General features: G+C 44.2%; 1 protein-coding gene across 1 annotated transcript in view; it reads right to left on the reverse strand.

The window, feature by feature from the left end:
* The window catches only part of JMY (junction mediating and regulatory protein, p53 cofactor), a 469,755-nt gene that overhangs the window by 155,457 nt on the left and 295,890 nt on the right, over window positions 1–18,408 (reverse strand). Inside the window, exon 8 of the mRNA XM_053701369.1 lies at window positions 3,620–3,706. Coding sequence (XP_053557344.1) covers window positions 3,620–3,706 — 87 coding nt within the window. The remainder of the gene's footprint in view (window positions 1–3,619; window positions 3,707–18,408) is intronic.

The following is an 18,408-nucleotide window of genomic DNA, read 5'->3' on the forward strand; positions in this document are numbered from 1 at the left end:
AGATTGAATATGTGAGTAAGAGCTGGAGTGAGGGTAGAAGACAGAGAAGGTATTAGATGTGAAGGGATAGGGTCAAGTGGGCAGTTAGTGAGGTGTGAGGAAGACAATAGGGAACTCACTTCATTCTCAGTGGTTGGGGGGAAGGTGCTGAGAGGGGGGGAAGGTGCTGAGAGTGGTGGAGGGGGTGGGCAGGGGCGGAAATGGAAGGTTGCAGTCTTGTGTTGGGATATTACATTCGGATGGTAAGTGTTTTGTTGAAAAAGTAGTCTGGCAGGTCTTGAGCACTAAAGGCAGATGAAGGGGGTGGTGCAGGTGGATAAAGGAGAGAGTTGAAAACAGAGAAGAGACGTTTAGGGTTTGAGGAGTGAGTAGATATAAGAGAAGAGAAGTAGGTTTGCTTGGCTAAGTGAAGGGCAGATGAGTAAGAAGAATGAACTTTTAGTGGAGGAAATCTGGTTCAGAGCGGGATTTCCTCCAGGCACGTTCAGCAGCACAGGAGCATTTTTGCAGGTAGCGTGTTATCTTAGAGTGCCAGGGTTGGAGCCGACGATGTGGGATTTTGTGTATTTGGGGAGGAGCAAAAGTGTCAAGAGCAGTATTGTTATAGTGGGTTGTAGCAAAGGCAGGATATCGTGGAAGTGTGGGGGAGGTGTTTTTGAATAAGGTTGGAGAGGATCCAAAGTGTGCAGATATCTACAGGTGCGGGGCGAGAAGTAGGTTTAGCCTGTATATTAAGATTAAAGGTGAGCAGATGGTGGTCTGAGATGGGAAATGGGCGACAGGTGACGTCAGAGAGAGAGAGCACTAGATCAATAGAGTGTTCATCGCGGTGAGTAGAGAATAGGGTGGATTGTGAGAGACCAAAAGAGTTAAGAGAAGCTTAGAGGCAGCAGGGGCAGATGGGTTATCAATGGGGATGTTGAAGTCCCCCAGGATTAGAGCAGGTGTATTTGTAGAGAGAAAGTGAGAAAGCCAAGCAGCAAAGTTATTAAGGAATTGGGAGGTTGGTCCAGGGGGGGGCGATAGATAACTGCCATCCTGAGGGGGAGAACAGGCGGATGCAGTGAACTTCAAAGGAGGAAAATGAGAGAGATGGATGAGGATGCAGGTGCTGATAGGAGCAGGAGGGGGAGAGTAAGATACCAACACCGCCACCATGTCTCTCACCTGGCCTAGGTGTGTGGCTAAAGTGGAGACCACCATGCGTGAGAGCATCAATGGAAGCAGTGTCAGAAGATGATAACCAAGTTTCAGTAATTGCTAAAAGATTGAAGGCGTTAGAAACAAACAGGTCGTGAACAATTGTACGTTTGTTACAGAAAGAGCGTGCATTCTAAAGAGCACAAGAAAAGAGAGGGGATAAGCGCTGTGGGTTAATAGAGATTAGATTGTTAGGATTGCGTGACCTAGAGTTTTTGCAGTGGGGAACTGAGTGAGAGTGTAAAAGTATGGTGATTGCTGCAGGGCCAGGGTTAGGAGAGATGTCACTAGCAGCAAGCAGTAGTAGGAGTGCGAGTGACAGAAGGTAAGAGTGAGACTTGTAGGAGCGGGTATGATTAGACACAGGAGAGTTAGATGGGGAAGTATGTCTAAGGAGACAGAATAGTTCATGAGAGGACAGCATAGGGGATGAGTATGCCATTGAGTTCCGAACGCTTGCAGCAGAGGTAGGTTGGAACAATAAAGCCCTTTTTGCAGCCTTCTTTCATGGGCTTTCTGTTGCGATTAAAGACGAAGTTGCTGCCAGAGATTTACCAGAGTATCTCTAGGCCTTGGTGTCTTTTTAAATCCTAATTGACATCAGATTTAGAGTGAGGCCCCCTTTCAAGGAGCGCTTGTGGAAGACTCCTGTCCAGTTGTCTCCTATGTTTTCGTTCCCACAAATGCATCCCTCTCCTCCCATGCCTCCTGTTCCTGAGACACGAGGTACTGCTGAGTCTATGCAGATGGAATTTAATCTGTGGCAGACAGGGCCTTTAGGGGGAGGGAGAGGCTCTGCCTCTATTGCAGGCTACAAGGCCTCCTTTTAAAATATTGTTCTACACGTCCGGAAAACGCCTGCACCTAAGGTCCTGTTGGGAGAAGACCTTGGGTGGTTTATCCTCGTCCACGAAACCACTAAGAGAGAAACCTTTGGTCACGGTTGTACTTTCCTGGGTGGACCCCTCCATAGTCGCCCAGGCTCTTGTAGACTCCGGTGCTGCGGGCTATTTCATTTACAATGCTTTTGTATCAAAGAACTCCGTTCCTGTACTCCTTCGGTCCACTCCACTTGTTATTGAGGCAATTGATGGCAGGCCCCTTCAGCCCGCACTCGTTACTCCCAAAACTGCTCCATTATCCATTGCTGTTGGCGCTCTACATTTTGAAACTCTCCAGTTACAGGTGATAAACTCTCTACATTTTGCAGTTGTTCTGGGTTATCCCTGGCTCCAAAAGCACAATCCCAGTCTCGATTAGGAACTCTTTTTCCTCCTCCTTTCATCCACAGACTAAAGGGACACTAAACCAAAAATGTTTCTTTAATGATTCAGCTAAAGACATGTAATTCTAAGCAACTTTCTAATTTACTCTTGCTATCTTTATTTAAAACACAGCAATGTAAAGCTTAAGAGCCAGCCCATTTTTGGTGGAGAACCTGGGTTATGCTTGCTTATTGGTTTGCTAAATGTAGCCACCAATAAGCAAGTGCTATCCAGGGTGCTGAACCTAAAATGGGCTGGCTCCTAAGTTTTAAAAGTCCTGCTTTTTAAGTAAATATAGCAAGACAACAAAGAAAATTTGATAGTAGGAATAAATTAGAAAGTTGCTTAAAATTGCAGGGTCTATCTAAATCATTAAAGAAAAAAAAATGTGGTTTAGTATCGCTTTAATGGTTAAACTGTGAGGAAAAAAACAATCCCTAGAGACTTATTTAAGACAGTACACTGTAGCATCTCAAGACAATGGGTACACAATATTACCTCTAGCAGAGCTTGCTCATAACTCAAGAGACAATGCCATCATCAAGACCTCACCATTTTTTGCTGTCTTGGGTTATTATGCAAGAACCTTTACTTTGGCCAAAACAAGTACAGATATTCCTGCTGCGGTAGTAGGGTGGCTTAACTTAAACGGCACTGTCGGGTATTGCATACCTCAATCACCTTGTACAAAATTTAAAAATAATTAAGCTTTAAATAGCGCACTTTGACTGTGATCTCTGCCTGTGTACAGGACCTTCCTAGTATTAGGTGCCACTTCTGTGTGCCAACTGTTTACCGCTGCCTCCCGCTAGTCCTGAATATTTGGATCGTCTCTGAGTCAGCGTTTGTCTCACAAATTGGTACCCCGTAGTCCACCTGGTTTTGTCCTCAGCCTCTCGACTTGGTACTTTGCAGTCCATCTGGTTTCTGACCTCAGCCTGTCTGAACAATCTTTAAACCTTTTAATCTGCCTTACTATTTGAGACTTACGCTTTTTCTAATTTGTGGGAAATTTACTTTGGCCTGAGATATAGGAATTTCAATTCTGAGTTTAAATGCCTAATTAACAAATCTAAAGGAAAACATTTGTAAATTGATTGCCACAATAAGTTCCCTCTTAGAGTGAAAAACAAACATATACAATATGCACTTACCTGTTTAAATGTTCGAAGTCTGTCCAAAGTTTTCTGACGCTCTTGACTAACCCAAGTGTTTTTTCTATCTTCTTCCTGTTGGTCTTGCTTTTGAGAATCATATAAAAAAATTATTATTTTGTTTTGATATATAAACATATAAAAATGTGCGTTCCTGAATTAACAGACTTGCTCCCTTTTGCTATAAAAGTGAGCAAAACTATAGTTTACCTATCCACCTTTAAAGGAGTAAAATTATCACAACCAAAATAATTTTTAATTATAACATTTAGTTCATTATTGTTGAATAAACTATCTGTCAAAAGTGTTGTAATACAGCAGCAAACGCATACTACACTTAATTAGGTCAAATGTATTTTGCTGATCACTATTTACTAGAATAAATGTTACCTGTACACTGCTACAATACAATGCTTTAAACATGATGTTCATGGACTATTTGGGATTTAAAATGTATTTATAGAATTGAAATACTCAAAGCAAAAAGAAAATTAAAATATATAACTTGTGGCATTTTTTATTAATAAAAAACTAAAATGTATGATTAGCTGATAATTTAATTCATGGTTGTGAGAGTACAGAAGCCATTATTCCTGGCCACTAGGAGGAGGCAAAGCTTTCCAAAGCTCTAAGAGCACTTAAAGCGACAGTATACACCAGAATGTTTATTGTTTTAAAAGATAGATAATCCCTTTATTACCCATTCCCTAGTTTTGCATAACCAACACAGTTATATTAATATACTTTTTACCTCTGTGATTATCTTGTAACTAAGCCCCTGCAAACTGCCCCCTTATTTCAGTTCTTTTGACAGACTTGCATTTTAGCCAAATCAGTGCTGGCTCCTAGGTAACTCCACATTCGTGACTATATGACACACATGAACTAACACCCTCTAGTGGTGAAAACTGTCAAAATGCATTCAGAAAAGAGACGGCCTTCAAGGTCTAAAAAATTAGCATATGAACCTCCTAGGTTTAGCTTTCAACTAAAAATACGAAGAGAACAAAGCAAAATTGGTGATAAAAGCAAATTGGAAAACTGTTTGAAATTACATGCCCTATATGAATCATAAAAGTTTATTTTGGACTAGACTGTTCCTTTAATCCCTCTCACCTCTCTGATATTCCAGTCTGACATATAATCAATAAAGGAGAAAATAGAAAGGTAAAAGCAGGGGAAAAAAGGGAAATTTATTCTTACCTGATAAATTTGTTTCTTTTACGATACAATGAGTCCACGGATTTCATCCTTGTGGGATATCGCCTCCTGGTCAGCAGGAGGAGGCAAAGAGCTCCACGGCAGAGCTGTAAAAATAGCTCTTCCCTCCCAACCCAGTCATTCGACCGAAGTTAGGAAGAGAAAGGAAAAGCCAAGGAGCAGAGGTGACTGAAGTTTAACAAAAATAAAGACCTGTCTCATAAAAACAGGGTGGGCCGTGGACTCATCGTATCGTAAAAGAAACAAATTTATCAGGGGGGAGAGAGCGCAAAAGAGAGGGGAAGAGAGCGCAAAAGAGAGGGGGGAGAGAGCGCAAAAGAGAGGGGGGAAGAGAGCGCAAAAGAGAGGGAGGAAGAGAGCGCAAAAGAGAGGGGGAAGAGAGCGCAAAAGTGAGAGGGAAGAGAGCGCAAAAGAGAGGGGGAGGGAGCGCAAAAGAGAGGGGGAGGGAGAGAGCAAAAGAGAGGGGGATAGAGAAAGCACAAAAGAGAGGGGGATAGAGAAAGCGCAAAAGAGAGGGGGAGAGAAAGCGCAAAAGAGAGGGGGAGAGAAAGCGCAAAAGAGAGGGAGAGAGAAAGCGCAAAAAGAGGGGGAGAGAAAGCTCAAAAGAGAGGGGGAAAGAAAGCTCAAAAGAGGGGGAGAGAAATGCAAAAGAGGGGGAGGGAGCTCAAAAGAGAGGGGGGAGAGAGAGCAAAAGAGAGGGGGGAGAGAGCGCAAAAGAGAGGGGGGAGAGAGCGCAAAAGAGAGGGGGGAGAGAGCGCAAAAGAGAGGGGGAAGAGAGCGCAAAAGAGAGGGGGGAAGAGAGCGCAAAAGAGGGGGGAAGAGAGCGCAAAAGAGAGGAGGGAAGAGAGCGCAAAAGAGAGGGGGGAAGAGAGCGCAAAAGAGAGGGGGGAAGAGAGCACAAAAGAGAGGGGGGGAGGGAGCGCAAAAGAGAGGGGGGGAGGGAGCGCAAAAGAGAGGGGGGGAGGGAGCGCAAAAGAGAGGGGGGGAGGGAGCGCAAAAGAGAGGGGGGGGAGGGGAGCGCAAAAGAGAGGGGGGGAGGGAGCGCAAAAGAGAGGGGGGGAGGGAGCGCAAAAGAGAGGGGGGGAGGGAGCGCAAAAGAGAGGGGGAGGGAGCGCAAAAGAGAGGGGGAGGGAGCGCAAAAGAGAGGGGGAGGGAGCGCAAAAGAGAGGGGGGAGGGAGCGCAAAAGAGAGGGGGGAGGGAGCGCAAAAGAGAGGGGGAGGGAGCGCAAAAGAGAGGGGGAGGGAGCGCAAAAGAGAGGGGGAGGGAGCGCAAAAGAGAGGGGGAGGGAGAGAGCAAAAGAGAGGGGGAGAGAGAGCAAAAGAGAGGGGGAGAGAGAGCAAAAGAGAGGGGGAGAGAGAGCAAAAGAGGGGGAGAGAGAGCAAAAGAGAGGAGGAGAGAGAGAGCAAAAGAGAGGGGGAGAGAGAGCAAAAGAGAGGGGGAGAGAAAGCGCAAAAGAGAGGGGGAGAGAAAGCGCAAAAGAGGGGGAGAGAAAGCTCAAAAGAGAGGGGGAGGGAGCGCAAAAGAGAGGGGGAGAGAGCAAAAGAGAGGAGGAGAGAGAGAGAGCAAAAGAGAGGGGGAGAGAAAGCGCAAAAGAGAGGGGGAGAGAAAGCGCAAAAGAGGGGGAGAGAAAGCTCAAAAGAGAGGGGGGGGAGCGCAAAAAAAGGGGGAGAGAGAGCAAAAGGGGTGGTTAAAGAATCCACCTGGATGGCAGGTGGATTCTTTCACCACCCTGCCATTTTCGGAATCCACCTGGATGCAGCGTAAGCCGCATCCAGGTGGATTCTGAAAATGGCAGGGTGGTTCTGTCACCACAATAGACTGCCCGTCCGAAAATGGCAGGGTGGTTCCGTCACCACAATAGACTGCCCTCTGGGCAGGCTTTCCCACTAGTACTATATAAAAGTAATAAGGTCTAGACTAGAGCAAGACAATCAGCCCCCTTTTCAACCTTTTTCACACAATATAAAGGTTACAGATAAAAACTGTGCATATAAAAAACAGACTATAATAAAGAATTTTAGGGCAGTATAACATAAATATTACTTGTACATTCTATAGTAGCTGAGCTATGATCACAGTCCGTGGCGAGAAAAGTACCACCATGGGTAAATGGCGTATGAAACAAAGACAGTCGCCATAAAAATGCCATGAGCTCCTTCTGTTAGAAAGGGCGATTTGTCCTTATGCACTGAAAACATGTACGCCGCAACCTCCCGTGGCGGTGCTCTATTGTAGAGTACAGGTTCCTTAAAGAATCCACCTCTATTTATAAGCGGCTGTATGCCGTGATAATAACCCCTAGAAGCCTATACAGATATTAGCCATCAAACTCAGGGGCCTGCGATAAGAGGAGCTGAGATGCGGCTGAGTTATGCTGCAATGCAGCCTAGTACAAAAGCCCCCTTAGCTGACATACAGTGAAAAACGGCCGTGTGCTATGATGTCAATGTGGCCAAGAGAGCTGTGAATGCGACCAACAGTAAGAAAAGGGTATGTACTTATCAGAGGAAGGGGTACCCTCAGACTCCAGCCCTCAAAAGCCCAGGTGCCGCAGCTGAAGGGAAAGACAATTCTTTTAGTACATACATCCTAATAAATCAGTTGCATAAAGTAAACTGCACCATCAACTGTCCTATCCCTCACTAAATAGTAAACAAAGGGTATATGAACCGTGTCACATACCAATAAATACTGTGCCCAAAACTCTAAGCACTTTAAGGATCCGTAAAAACGGACCGAACAGGGAAACAAAGTGTGAGTGAAAGAAATACCATGACCCTCTGTCCTCAGACACCATAAAGCCAGGGTTATCCATATAATTACCCGGCCATGGAAGCAGGAAAATTCCCTGATCCTGATAAAAGCCAGGTAGCTGCTTAGCCACAATAAGTATGAAAAACAGATATATCTATAATAAAGTATTAACCCCTTCTGAAGGTAGCAGGTTCCACTAGGTCCTGAATGTCCCAGTCCTTCTGTGAAATATAAAAGAAAGCACTTACCCTCCAGGGTCTTCAGCTGTGGAGCAGTCACAGCACATCCAGGTCTGTTAGCCTCATCTGACTGCTGACAGGAACCAGAAGATACAAGGAAAGCAGAGTAACCAACCCTGGTTTTCTATATAGAGGTTAACATAATATGTTAGTTATAGTTATGGAATTAAAGTAGGGACTACCTCACCGACATCCAACAGCTAAAAGCCACCATTACTCTTACTAAAGAGGATTACATGGACACAACATTGCCCCAATAATTGCTTGCAGGGAAAAGTACCCATTAAAGGAATAATCTTCTTCAGACACCATCTTCGCACATCCAACTGTTGTAAAAGACAAAGAATGACTGGGGGTTTATGGGAAGCGGTAGTGATACTTTACAGCTCTACTGGGGTGTTCTTTGCCTTCTCTTGGTGGTCAGCAGTTGAATTCCCACTAGTAATTTAATGGATTTGTAGACTCTCCATGCCATTGGAAAGAAATCCAATTTTCTTCAGAGCACTTTCTCTACCTATCACCTAGTAGGCAACACAAAGAATTACTGGGGAGGAAGGGTAAGTGGGAAGGATACTTAATGCTTTGGCTGGGGTTTCTTTGCCTCCTCCTGGTGGCCAGGTGTTGAATTCCCAAAAGTAATGAATATATTCGTGGATGCTCACTGCCATTAGAAAAAAAATAATAGAACTAGACATGTAATAAATATAATAACATAATAGAAACATAGATTTTGATGGCAGATAAGAGCCATAGGCTCAGCAAGTCTGCCCAATATTTTCTAAAAGTATAAACTTATCAAGTTCGTAGGATAGCCTTATGCTAATCCCAGGCATTCATAAAGTCCCCCGCAGTGTTTGTCATTACCACCTCTTGTGGAAGTTTATGCCAGGAGTCAAATCACCCTTTTTGTAAAGAGGTGCTTCTGCAAATTACTCCTGAATCTACTACCCTTCATCTTAAGATCATGCCCCTGTGTTCTTAACTTTTTATTTTTATGAAAAATACAGCCTCAGCTTTACTAAGCCCTTTAATATATACTTGAAAGTATCACCTCTTTTCTTTCTATATTTAGGTAATTGAGCCTCTCCTGGTAGGTTTGAAGGTTTTTTAAAAAAAAATAAACATTTCACTAAGATGATTTTAAAGCCCAAAATAAAATATTCCCATAAACTGTTAGACTGTATTAATAAAGTCTAGAGTGTAAGGTGGTAATGCCTCTATGTCACTGTATCCCTTGCCTATGATGTATCTCAAAAATTGGTGTACCTGCTAATAGCATGTGGGCTATGTGAGTTCATGTATTTCTTCACTTATATAGAGATGCACCCACTATACTGTGGTTACCAGTTGCAGAAAAAGACTGCTTCCAGCATAGAGCCCATCCAGTGCTGTGTACGTCACAGCAGAGAATCTATGTAAGTAGTATATCAACAACCCAAAAGGAGGTAATTAAAGGACTGATCCCCACAACACCTGTGGCAGGCTTGTGACTAACTCCTTACTGAGAGTGATTATCCCACTGCCCAACACTCCAATCTCCCCTCTGTCCCAAGTAGCAGCTCTTTGACAGGCTCGGTCTAAGGACCCCTCTCAATGATGTATCTGGAACACCTCAATTCTTCCCCTTCCTCCAAGACGCAAAGAAAAGACTGGAATACCAGAGAGGTAAGGGGTATTAAGTGCTCTTAGAGCTTTGGGAATCTTTACCACCTCCTAGTAGCCAGGAATAATGGCTTGTGGACTCTCACCACCTTATGAAAGAAATAAATATGATAAAATAAATCATAAAAAAAACAAAAAAACAAAAACAAGATTGTGTGTTTTTTTTGGTGACAATCAATGAATAGATTTAAAGGGACAGTCTAGTAAAAAATAAACTTTCATTATTCAGATAGAGAATGTAATTTTAAACAATTTTCCAATTTATTTTTGTCACCAATTTTACTTTGTTCTCTTGGTATTCTTAGTTGAAAGCTAAACCTAGGAGGTTCATATGCTAATTTCTAAGCCCTTGAAGGACGCCTCTTCTCTCAGGGCATTTTGACAGTATTTCACCACTAGAGGGTGTTAGTTCATGTGTGTCATATAGATAAGACTGTGCTCATGCACGTGGAGTTCAGGTGAGCCAGCTCTGATTGGCTTAAATGGATGTCTGTCAAAAAAAACTGAAATAAGAGGGCAGTTTGCAGAGGCTTAGATACAAGGTAATCACAGAGGTAAAAAGTGTATTTATATAACTGTGTTGGTTGTGCAAAACTATGGAATGAGTAATAAAGGGGTTATCTATCTTTTTAAACAATAAAAATTCTGGTGTAGACTGTCCCTTTTAGTATAGATAACCACATAATGGAGCTTTAGAATACGTGCTTAAAAGGCACAACAGTGAACTGGTTGTAAAAAAAACAAAATTTATGCTTACCTGATAAATGTATTTATTTCTTGACACGATGAGTCCACGGATCATCATTAATTACTGTTGGGAATATCACTCCTGCCCAGCAGGAGGCGGCAAAGAGCATCACAGCCAAGTTGTTAAATATCACCTCCCTTCCCTCCCACCCCAGTCATTCGACCGAAGTAAAGGAGAGAAAGGAAGCAACAAGGTGCAGAGGTGTCTGAAGTTTATAAAATACTAACAACCTGTCTAAATAACAAGGCGGGCCGTGGACTCATCGTGTCAAGAAATAAATACATTTATCAGGTAAGCATACATTTTGTTTTCTTTCTAATGACACGATGAGTCCATGTATCATCATTAATTACTGTTGGGAATCTATACCCAAGCTAGAGTACACAGATAAGGGAGGGACAAGACAGGAAACCTAAACGGAAGGCACCACTGCTTAAAGAACCTTTCTCCCAAAAGCGGCCTCAGCCTAGGCAAAAGAGTCAAATTTATAGAAGTTTGAAAAGTGTGAAGAGAGGACCAAGTTGCAGCCTTGCAAATCTGTTCCATAAAGGCTTCATTTTGAATGCCCAAGAGGAGGATACAACCCTTGTAGAAAGAGCTGTTACTCCCTCAGGGGGCTGCTGTCCAGCAGATTCATCGGCAAAGCAAATGATACTCTTCAATCACAAAGAAAGAGAAGCAGCCTTAGCTTTCTGTTCCTTACGTTAAACAGAAGACTGACGAAAATCCTTAATCGTCTGTAAATAATTTTTAGTGCACGTACCATGCCCAGATTGTGTAGAAGCCGTTCCTCCTGAGAAGAAGGATTAGGACACAAGGAAAGACCAACAATGTCCTTATTAATATTCCGATCTGCAACTACTTTAGGGAGAAACCCTAATTTAGTACATAAAGCCACCTTATCTGATGAAAAATAAGGTAAGGGAACTCATACTGTAATGCCAAGAGCTCTGACACTCTATGAGCAGAAGAATAGCAACAAGAAACAAAACTTCCCAAGATAACAACTTAATATCTAAGGAATGTATAGGCTCCAATGGAGCCCTTTAAAAAATAAGACTCCAGGAAGGCGTAACTGGTTTGAACACAGGTCTGAGCCTGACCAAGGCCTGACAAAAAGATTGCACGTCTGGGATATCCCCAGACGCGTAAGTAGAAAAGGCAGATATTTGACCCTTTAAGGAACTTGCCAATAAACCCTTCTCCAAACCTTCTTGGAGAAAAAACAGAATTCTAGGAATCCCAACTCTACTCCAAGAGTAGCCTTTGGATTCACACCGATATAGATATCTTATGGCAAATCTTTCTAGTCACAGGTTTACGTGAATCAAGGTCTCAATGACCCAGTCCGAAGTACACGCTTGGATAAATTTAAGCGTTCAATCTCCAATCACTCAGACTCAGAGAAACTAAATTTGTATGAAGGAAGGCCCCTTGAAATAGAAAGTCCTTCCCCAACTGAAGTCTCCAAGGTGCAAGAGATGACAAGTCCACCAGGTCTGCATACCAAATCCTGTGAGTCCACGCAGGTGCAATGAGGGTCACCGACGCCCTCTCCTGCTTGATTCGAGCAATGACTCGAGGGAAAAAACGAACGGAGGCAATAGGTATGCAAGACTGAAATTCCAAGGTACTGCTAGAGCGTCTCTCAGTACCGTACCTCGGGAGCTTGGAATTCTGCCGAGATGCCATGAGATCCAATTCCGGCTGACCCCATTTGAGAATCAGGCTGGAAAACACTTCCGGATGGAGCTCCCACTCCCCCGGGTGAAGCGTCTGCCTACTCAGGAAGTCCGCCACAGCAATTATGGGTCTCTGCCCACTGAATGATCTTGGCTACCTCTATCATGGCCACTGAGGCTAAATTGTCCGACTGGAACCTGAAGAACCTGGCCGAAGTTAACAAAGACCAGGCCAGGCGAGCATTAAAGATTGCTCTAAGTTCCAGAATGTTTATGGGAAGAACACACTCCGACCGAGGCCCTGTTCTCTGAGCCTTTAGAGAACCTCCCAGAAGGCTGGCATCTGTTGTCACAATCACCCAAGAGGTTCTGCGAAAGCAGGTTCCCTGGGAAAGATGATCCAGAGACAACCACCAAAAAAAGGAAATTTATGCTTACCTGATAAATGTGTTTCTTTTACGATACGATGAGTCCACGGATTTCATCCTTACTTATGGGATATCAATCACTTCCTGGTCAACAGGAGGAGGCAAAGAGCACCACAGCAGAGCTGTATATATATAGCTCCTCCCTTCCCTCCCTCTCCAGTCATTCGACCGAAGTTAGGAAGAGAAAGGAAAAACCAAGGTGCAGAGGTGACTGAAGTTTAACAAAAATAATAGACCTGTCTTATAAAAACAGGGTGGGCCGTGGACTCATCGTATCGTAAAAGAAACAAATTTATCAGGTAAGCATAAATTTCCTTTTTCTTTTAAAAGATATGATGAGTCCACGGATTTCATCCTTACTTATGGGATACAATACCAAAGCTACAGGACACGGATGAAAGGGAGGGACAAGACAGGGAACCTAGACTGAAGGCACCACTGCTTGAAGAACTTTTCTCCCAAAAACAGCCTCAGACGAGGCAAAAGTATCAAATTTGGAAAATTTGGAAAAAGTGTGAAGAGAAGACCAAGTTGCAGCTTTGCAAATCTGTTCAACAGAAGCATCATTTTTGAATGCCCATGAGGAAGCCACAGCCCTAGTGGAGTGAGCTGTAATTCGTTCAGGAGGCTGCTGACCAGCAGTCTCATATGCAAAACGGATGATACTCTTCAGCCAAAAGGAAAGAGAGGTAGCCGTAGCTTTCTGACCCCTACGCTTCCCAGAAAACACAACAAACAGGGAAGAAGATCCTTAGTTGCCTGTAAGTAAAACTTCACGGCACGAACCACATCCAAATTATGCAACAGTCGCTCCTTCTTAGAAGAAGGATTAGGACACAAGGAAGGAACAACAATTTCCTGATTAATATTTTTAGTCGAAACCCAGGTTTGGTATGTAACACTACCTTATCCGAATGAAAAATAAGATAAGGAGAATCACATTGTAATGCTGAAAGCTCAGAAACTCTGCAAGCAGAAAAAATAGCAACCAAAAACAAAACTTTCCAAGACAATAACTTAATATCAATGGAATGCATAGGTTCAAACGGAACCCCTTGAAGAACCTTAAGAACTAAATTCAAACTCCAAGGAGGAGCAAATGGACGAAACACAGGCCTGATTCTAGTCAGAGCCTGACAAAAAGACTGAACATCTGCCAGACGTTTGTGCAACAAAATAGACAAAGCAGAACTCTGTCCCTTTAAGGAACTCGCTGACAACCCTTTCTCCAATTTATCTTGGAGAAAACACAAAATCCTGGGAATCCTAACCCTACTCCATGAGTAGCCCTTGGATTCGCACCAATAAAGATATTTACACCATATCTTATGGTAAATTCTCCTAGTAACAGGCTTACGCGCCTGAATCAAAGTATCTATAACCGAATCAGAAAACCCACGCTTAGATAAGATTAAGCGTTCAATCTCCAAGCAGTTAGCTGCAGAGAAGCTAGATTCGGATGATGGAAGGGTCCCTGAATGAGGTCTTTCCTCAATGGAAGCTTCTACGGAGGCTGGGATGACATGTCCACCAGATCGGCATACCAAGTCCTGCGAGGCCACGCAGGGGCAATGAGTATCACTGATGCCCTCTCCTGCTTGACCCGGGCAATCACCCGGGGAAGGAGAGCAAATGGAGGAAACACATAAGCTAGGCTGCAGGACCAAGGCACTGCCAAGGCATCTATCAGTTCGGCCTGGGGATCCCTGGACCTGGACCCGTATCTCGGTAGCTTGGCATTCTGACGAGATGCCATAAGATCCAACTCCGGCCTGTCCCACTTGAGAATCAGGTTGGCAAATACCTCCGGATAGAGTTCCCATTCCCCCGGATGAAAAGTCTGTCTGCTCAGAAAATCCGCTTCCCAGTTTTCCACTATGGGATGTAGATTGCCGACAGATAACAAGAGTGAGCCTCCGCCCACTGAATTATCTTGGTTACTTCTGTCATCGCTAAGGAACTCCTTGTTCCTCCCTGATGATTGATGTAAGCTACAGTCGTAATGTTGTCCGACTGGAATCTGATGAATTTGGCCAAAGTCAACTGAGCCCAAGCCTGAAGCGCATTGAATATTGCTCTCAACTCCAGGATATTGATGGGAAGTAGAGACTCTGATCGAGTCCATACCCCCTGAGCCCTCAGGGAGTTCCAGACTGCTCCCCATCCTAACAGGCTGGTGTCCGTTGTCACTATCACCCATGAGGGTCTGCGGAAGCATGTCCCCTGGGACAGATGATCCGGTGACAACCACCATAGAAGAGAGTCTCTCGTCTCCTGATCTAGATCTATTTGAGGAGATAAATTTGCATAATCTCCATTCCACTGTCTTAGCATGCTCAGTTGTAGAGGTCTGAGATGAAAACGAGCAAATGGAATGATTTCCATTGCTGCTACCATCAATCCAATTGCCTCCATGCACTGAGCCACTGACGGCCGAGGATTGGACTGAAGGGCTCGGCATGTATTCAGAGTCTTTAACTTTCTGACGTCCGTCAAAAAGAACTTCATGGATAGAGAGTCGATTAGCGTTCCCAAGAAAGGGACCCTGGTCTGTGGAACTAAAACTCTTTTCTAGATTCACTTTCCACCCATGAGTCCTTAGAAAGGACAGAACAATGTCGGTATGAGACTTTGTCAGCTGATAAGATGACGCCTGAATCAGAATATCGTCCAGATAGGGTGCCACTGCAATGCCCCGCGGCCTGAAAACCGCCAGCAGAGACCCCAGAACCTTTGTGAAATTTCTGGGCGCCGTGGCCAGACCGAAAGGAAGAGCCACGAACTGAAAATGTTTGTCCAGAAAGGCAAAACAGAGGAACTTGTGATGATCTTTGTGGATAGGAACATGCAGATATGCATCCTTTAGATCCATGGTAGTCATAAATTGACCCTCCTGGATCAAAGGAAGACTGGTACGAATAGTTTCCATCTTGAAAGATGGAACCCTGAGAAACTTGTTTAGACTTTTGAGGTCTAAAATGGGTCGGAACGTTCCCTCCTTTTTGGGAACTACAAACAGATTTGAATAAAACCCCTGTCCCTGGAATGGAACGGGACAAATTAAGAACGCCTCTCTCTTTATTTGGTCTACAGACAATCGAGAAAGAAGGAATCTTCCTCTGGGGAAATAATTCTTTTATTCCAGTTTGTATCCCTGAGATACTATATCTATTGCCCAAGGATCTTGGACGTCTCTCATCCAAGCCTGGACGAAAAATGATAGTCTGCCCCACACGAGATCTGGTCCCGGATCGGGGGCCGCCCCTTCATGCTGACTTAGTGGCAGCAACGGGTTTTTTAGGTTGTTTACCCTTGTTCCAAGCCTGGTTGGGCCGCCACGTGGACTTGGGTTGAGAATAGCCCCCCTCCTGCTTAGAGGAAGGGGGAGAGGGAGTTCCCTTGAAATTTCGAAAGGAACGAAAATTACTCTGTCGACCACTCTGTTTGGGTTTCTTGTCCTGAGAGAGGAGGTGACCCTTACCTCCCGTGATGTCAGAAATAATTTCTTTCAAGTCAGGGCCAAACAAGGTCTTACCCTTGTAAGGGATAGCCAAAAGTTTAGTTTTGGATGACACATCGGCAGACCAGGACTTCAGCCATAAGGCCCTACGTGCTAAGATTGAAAACCCTGAACTCTTAGCCGCCAACTTAGTAATTTGCAGCGAAGTGTCTGTCACAAAAGAATTAGCCAGCTTAAGGGCTTTAATTCTATCCTGTATCTCCTCCAAAGGAGTCTCAGTTTTAAGAGATTCCTCCAGAGCATCAAACCAATAAGCAGCTGCCGTGGTAACCGTGACAATGCAGGCTGGGCTGCCGGTTGTAAAAGTAATCCTTGATGAACATAATGTTTCTTAAGAAGACCCTCCAATTTCTTATCCATAGGGTCCTTAAAGGCACAACTATCCTCAATAGGGATCCCAGTTCGCTTAGCCAAAGTGGAAATAGCACCTTCCACCTTAGGTACTGTCTGCCAAGAGTTCCTGATAGCATCCGCTAAGGGATACATCTTCCTGAAAACGGGAGAGGGAGAAAATTGTATACCTGGTCTCTCCCATTCCTTAGCAATAATTTCCGAAGATCTTTTAGGAACCGGAAAAACATCTGAATAAGAAGGGACTTCCAGATATCTGTCCAACTTACTCAATTTTTCTGGGGGGACCACGATGGAATCGCAATCGTCCAGAGTCACCAAAACCTCCTTCAATAACAGGCGGAGGTGTTCCAGTTTAAACCAGAAAGACATCACTTCCGAATCCGTCGGAAGCAGAGCGCTATCCGATTCAGAAAGCTCACCTTCAGATAGGAGCTCCAATTCTGATCCCTGTAAAGGCATTTCGGACCTCGCTATTAAACCATCTGATGTCGTATTAACCGCAGGGTCGTCCTTCCGTGTACGTCTGCCTTGCAATACGGGAAAAGAAGACAACGCTTCAGATAGCGTAGAGGACATAACAGCTGCTATGTCCTGTAAAGTAAATGCAGGTGAACCTGCAGGGGTACTGGACTGCGCCTGGGTAGGCGTTAGGGACTGTGACGCTTGGGGAGAAAGATGTGGCATACCCTGATTCTCATCGTTAGAAACTGAGAAGTATCCACCTTATTTAAATCTGAATCAAAAAACATTTGCTCCTTAAACTGTAAAGCCCTCTCAGTACACGAGGGGCAAAAAGTAACGGGAGGTTCCACAATTGCATTCAAACACAATGAACATGAAACAGCATCCTTATTTAAATCTGGCTCCATGTTAGTACAGAGAAAACCACAGACTTGGTCTTGCCTTGTAATTAAAGTGTTAAGAAACAGTTCTGAATAAAATGGGCAGCTGTACGTTTAACAAATGAGCATAAAAAACGCCAATTGCCTTGCAATTAATGTGTTAACAAAATTAATTCAAACAGGAAAAAAAAAAAGTTAGAGGGAAATAAATATGTGGTCAACCATCTGCTGAGGCGCCTACCTGCCCCCTCGAAGTTGATTCCGATGTCAAACCACAACTGCCTAAGACCGCTTGCTCTATAAGATTAAACAATGCGGTCCCAGCAGGAGAGAAGCTCCGATCACACTCGCATCAATATTAGCGTAGGAGAAAAACAGGAGCGCGGGAAACAAACTCCGCCCTTCGTGGGCGGCACTAATCCCCACGTCATAGAAAAAGGCTCATAGAACAGTGAGCTGTACTTTCGTTGTGATCTCAGCGTAACGGCCAAAACACATACTCAAGCCTCACGCTACACAGTCTAAAAATCGCTACATCCGCCTTATTTATTGAATAAAAACCATGCGTTTTGCAGCCATAACATCAGTGAACACCGGAGACAAGCTCCGCTCTTAGGTCAGACATAATAAAATCTCCCAGCGTCAGTCCAAGTCCATATGCGCTCCCACATACCCACATGTGCCCTGAGCGACCCAAGCTATCCACCCCCACATCCTCCTTAACCCTTGTATGGAGCTCCTGGCCAAAAATCTGGGTGCACAGACAGAAAGGCTGCAGTGAGTCCTGAGTTAAGGCTGTCCCAGGAAAAGAACTGCACATACCTTGTTGCTGATCAACAGCATGAATCTTCCCACAGCTCAAAAGAAGTCTTCAGTATCTTCTTATCCGTCTGTGGAGACATACAAGGCCTTAGTTAGAATGGCTAAGACCATTTCAGAAGGGCAGCATACAATCTGGGAGGCGCAGTGAAAAGTAAATCCACCAGTTCCCAATGCTGTTGTAGCTCCCTGCAATAAAATAGTACTCACTGGCACCATTTAAAAATAAACTCTTGATTGAAGAATCTAAACTAACACCACACTTTACCTCTTCCTATTTCTAACACAGGCAAAGAGAATGACTGTGGTGGGAGGGAAGGGATGAGCTATATATACAGCTCTGCTGTGGTGCTCTTTGCCTCCTCCTGTTGACCAGGAAGTGATATCCCATAAGGATGAAATCCGTGGACTCATCGTATCTTGTAAAAGAAATAGAAAATCCCTTGCCTCCTGCTCCAGCAGTAATCGCGGAGACAGATCCGCATAATATCCGTTCCACTGCCTGTGTCTTAACTGCAG

The sequence above is a fragment of the Bombina bombina genome, chromosome 2 (genome assembly GCF_027579735.1).
Source record: "Bombina bombina isolate aBomBom1 chromosome 2, aBomBom1.pri, whole genome shotgun sequence".
Classification (NCBI taxonomy): domain Eukaryota; kingdom Metazoa; phylum Chordata; class Amphibia; order Anura; family Bombinatoridae; genus Bombina; species Bombina bombina.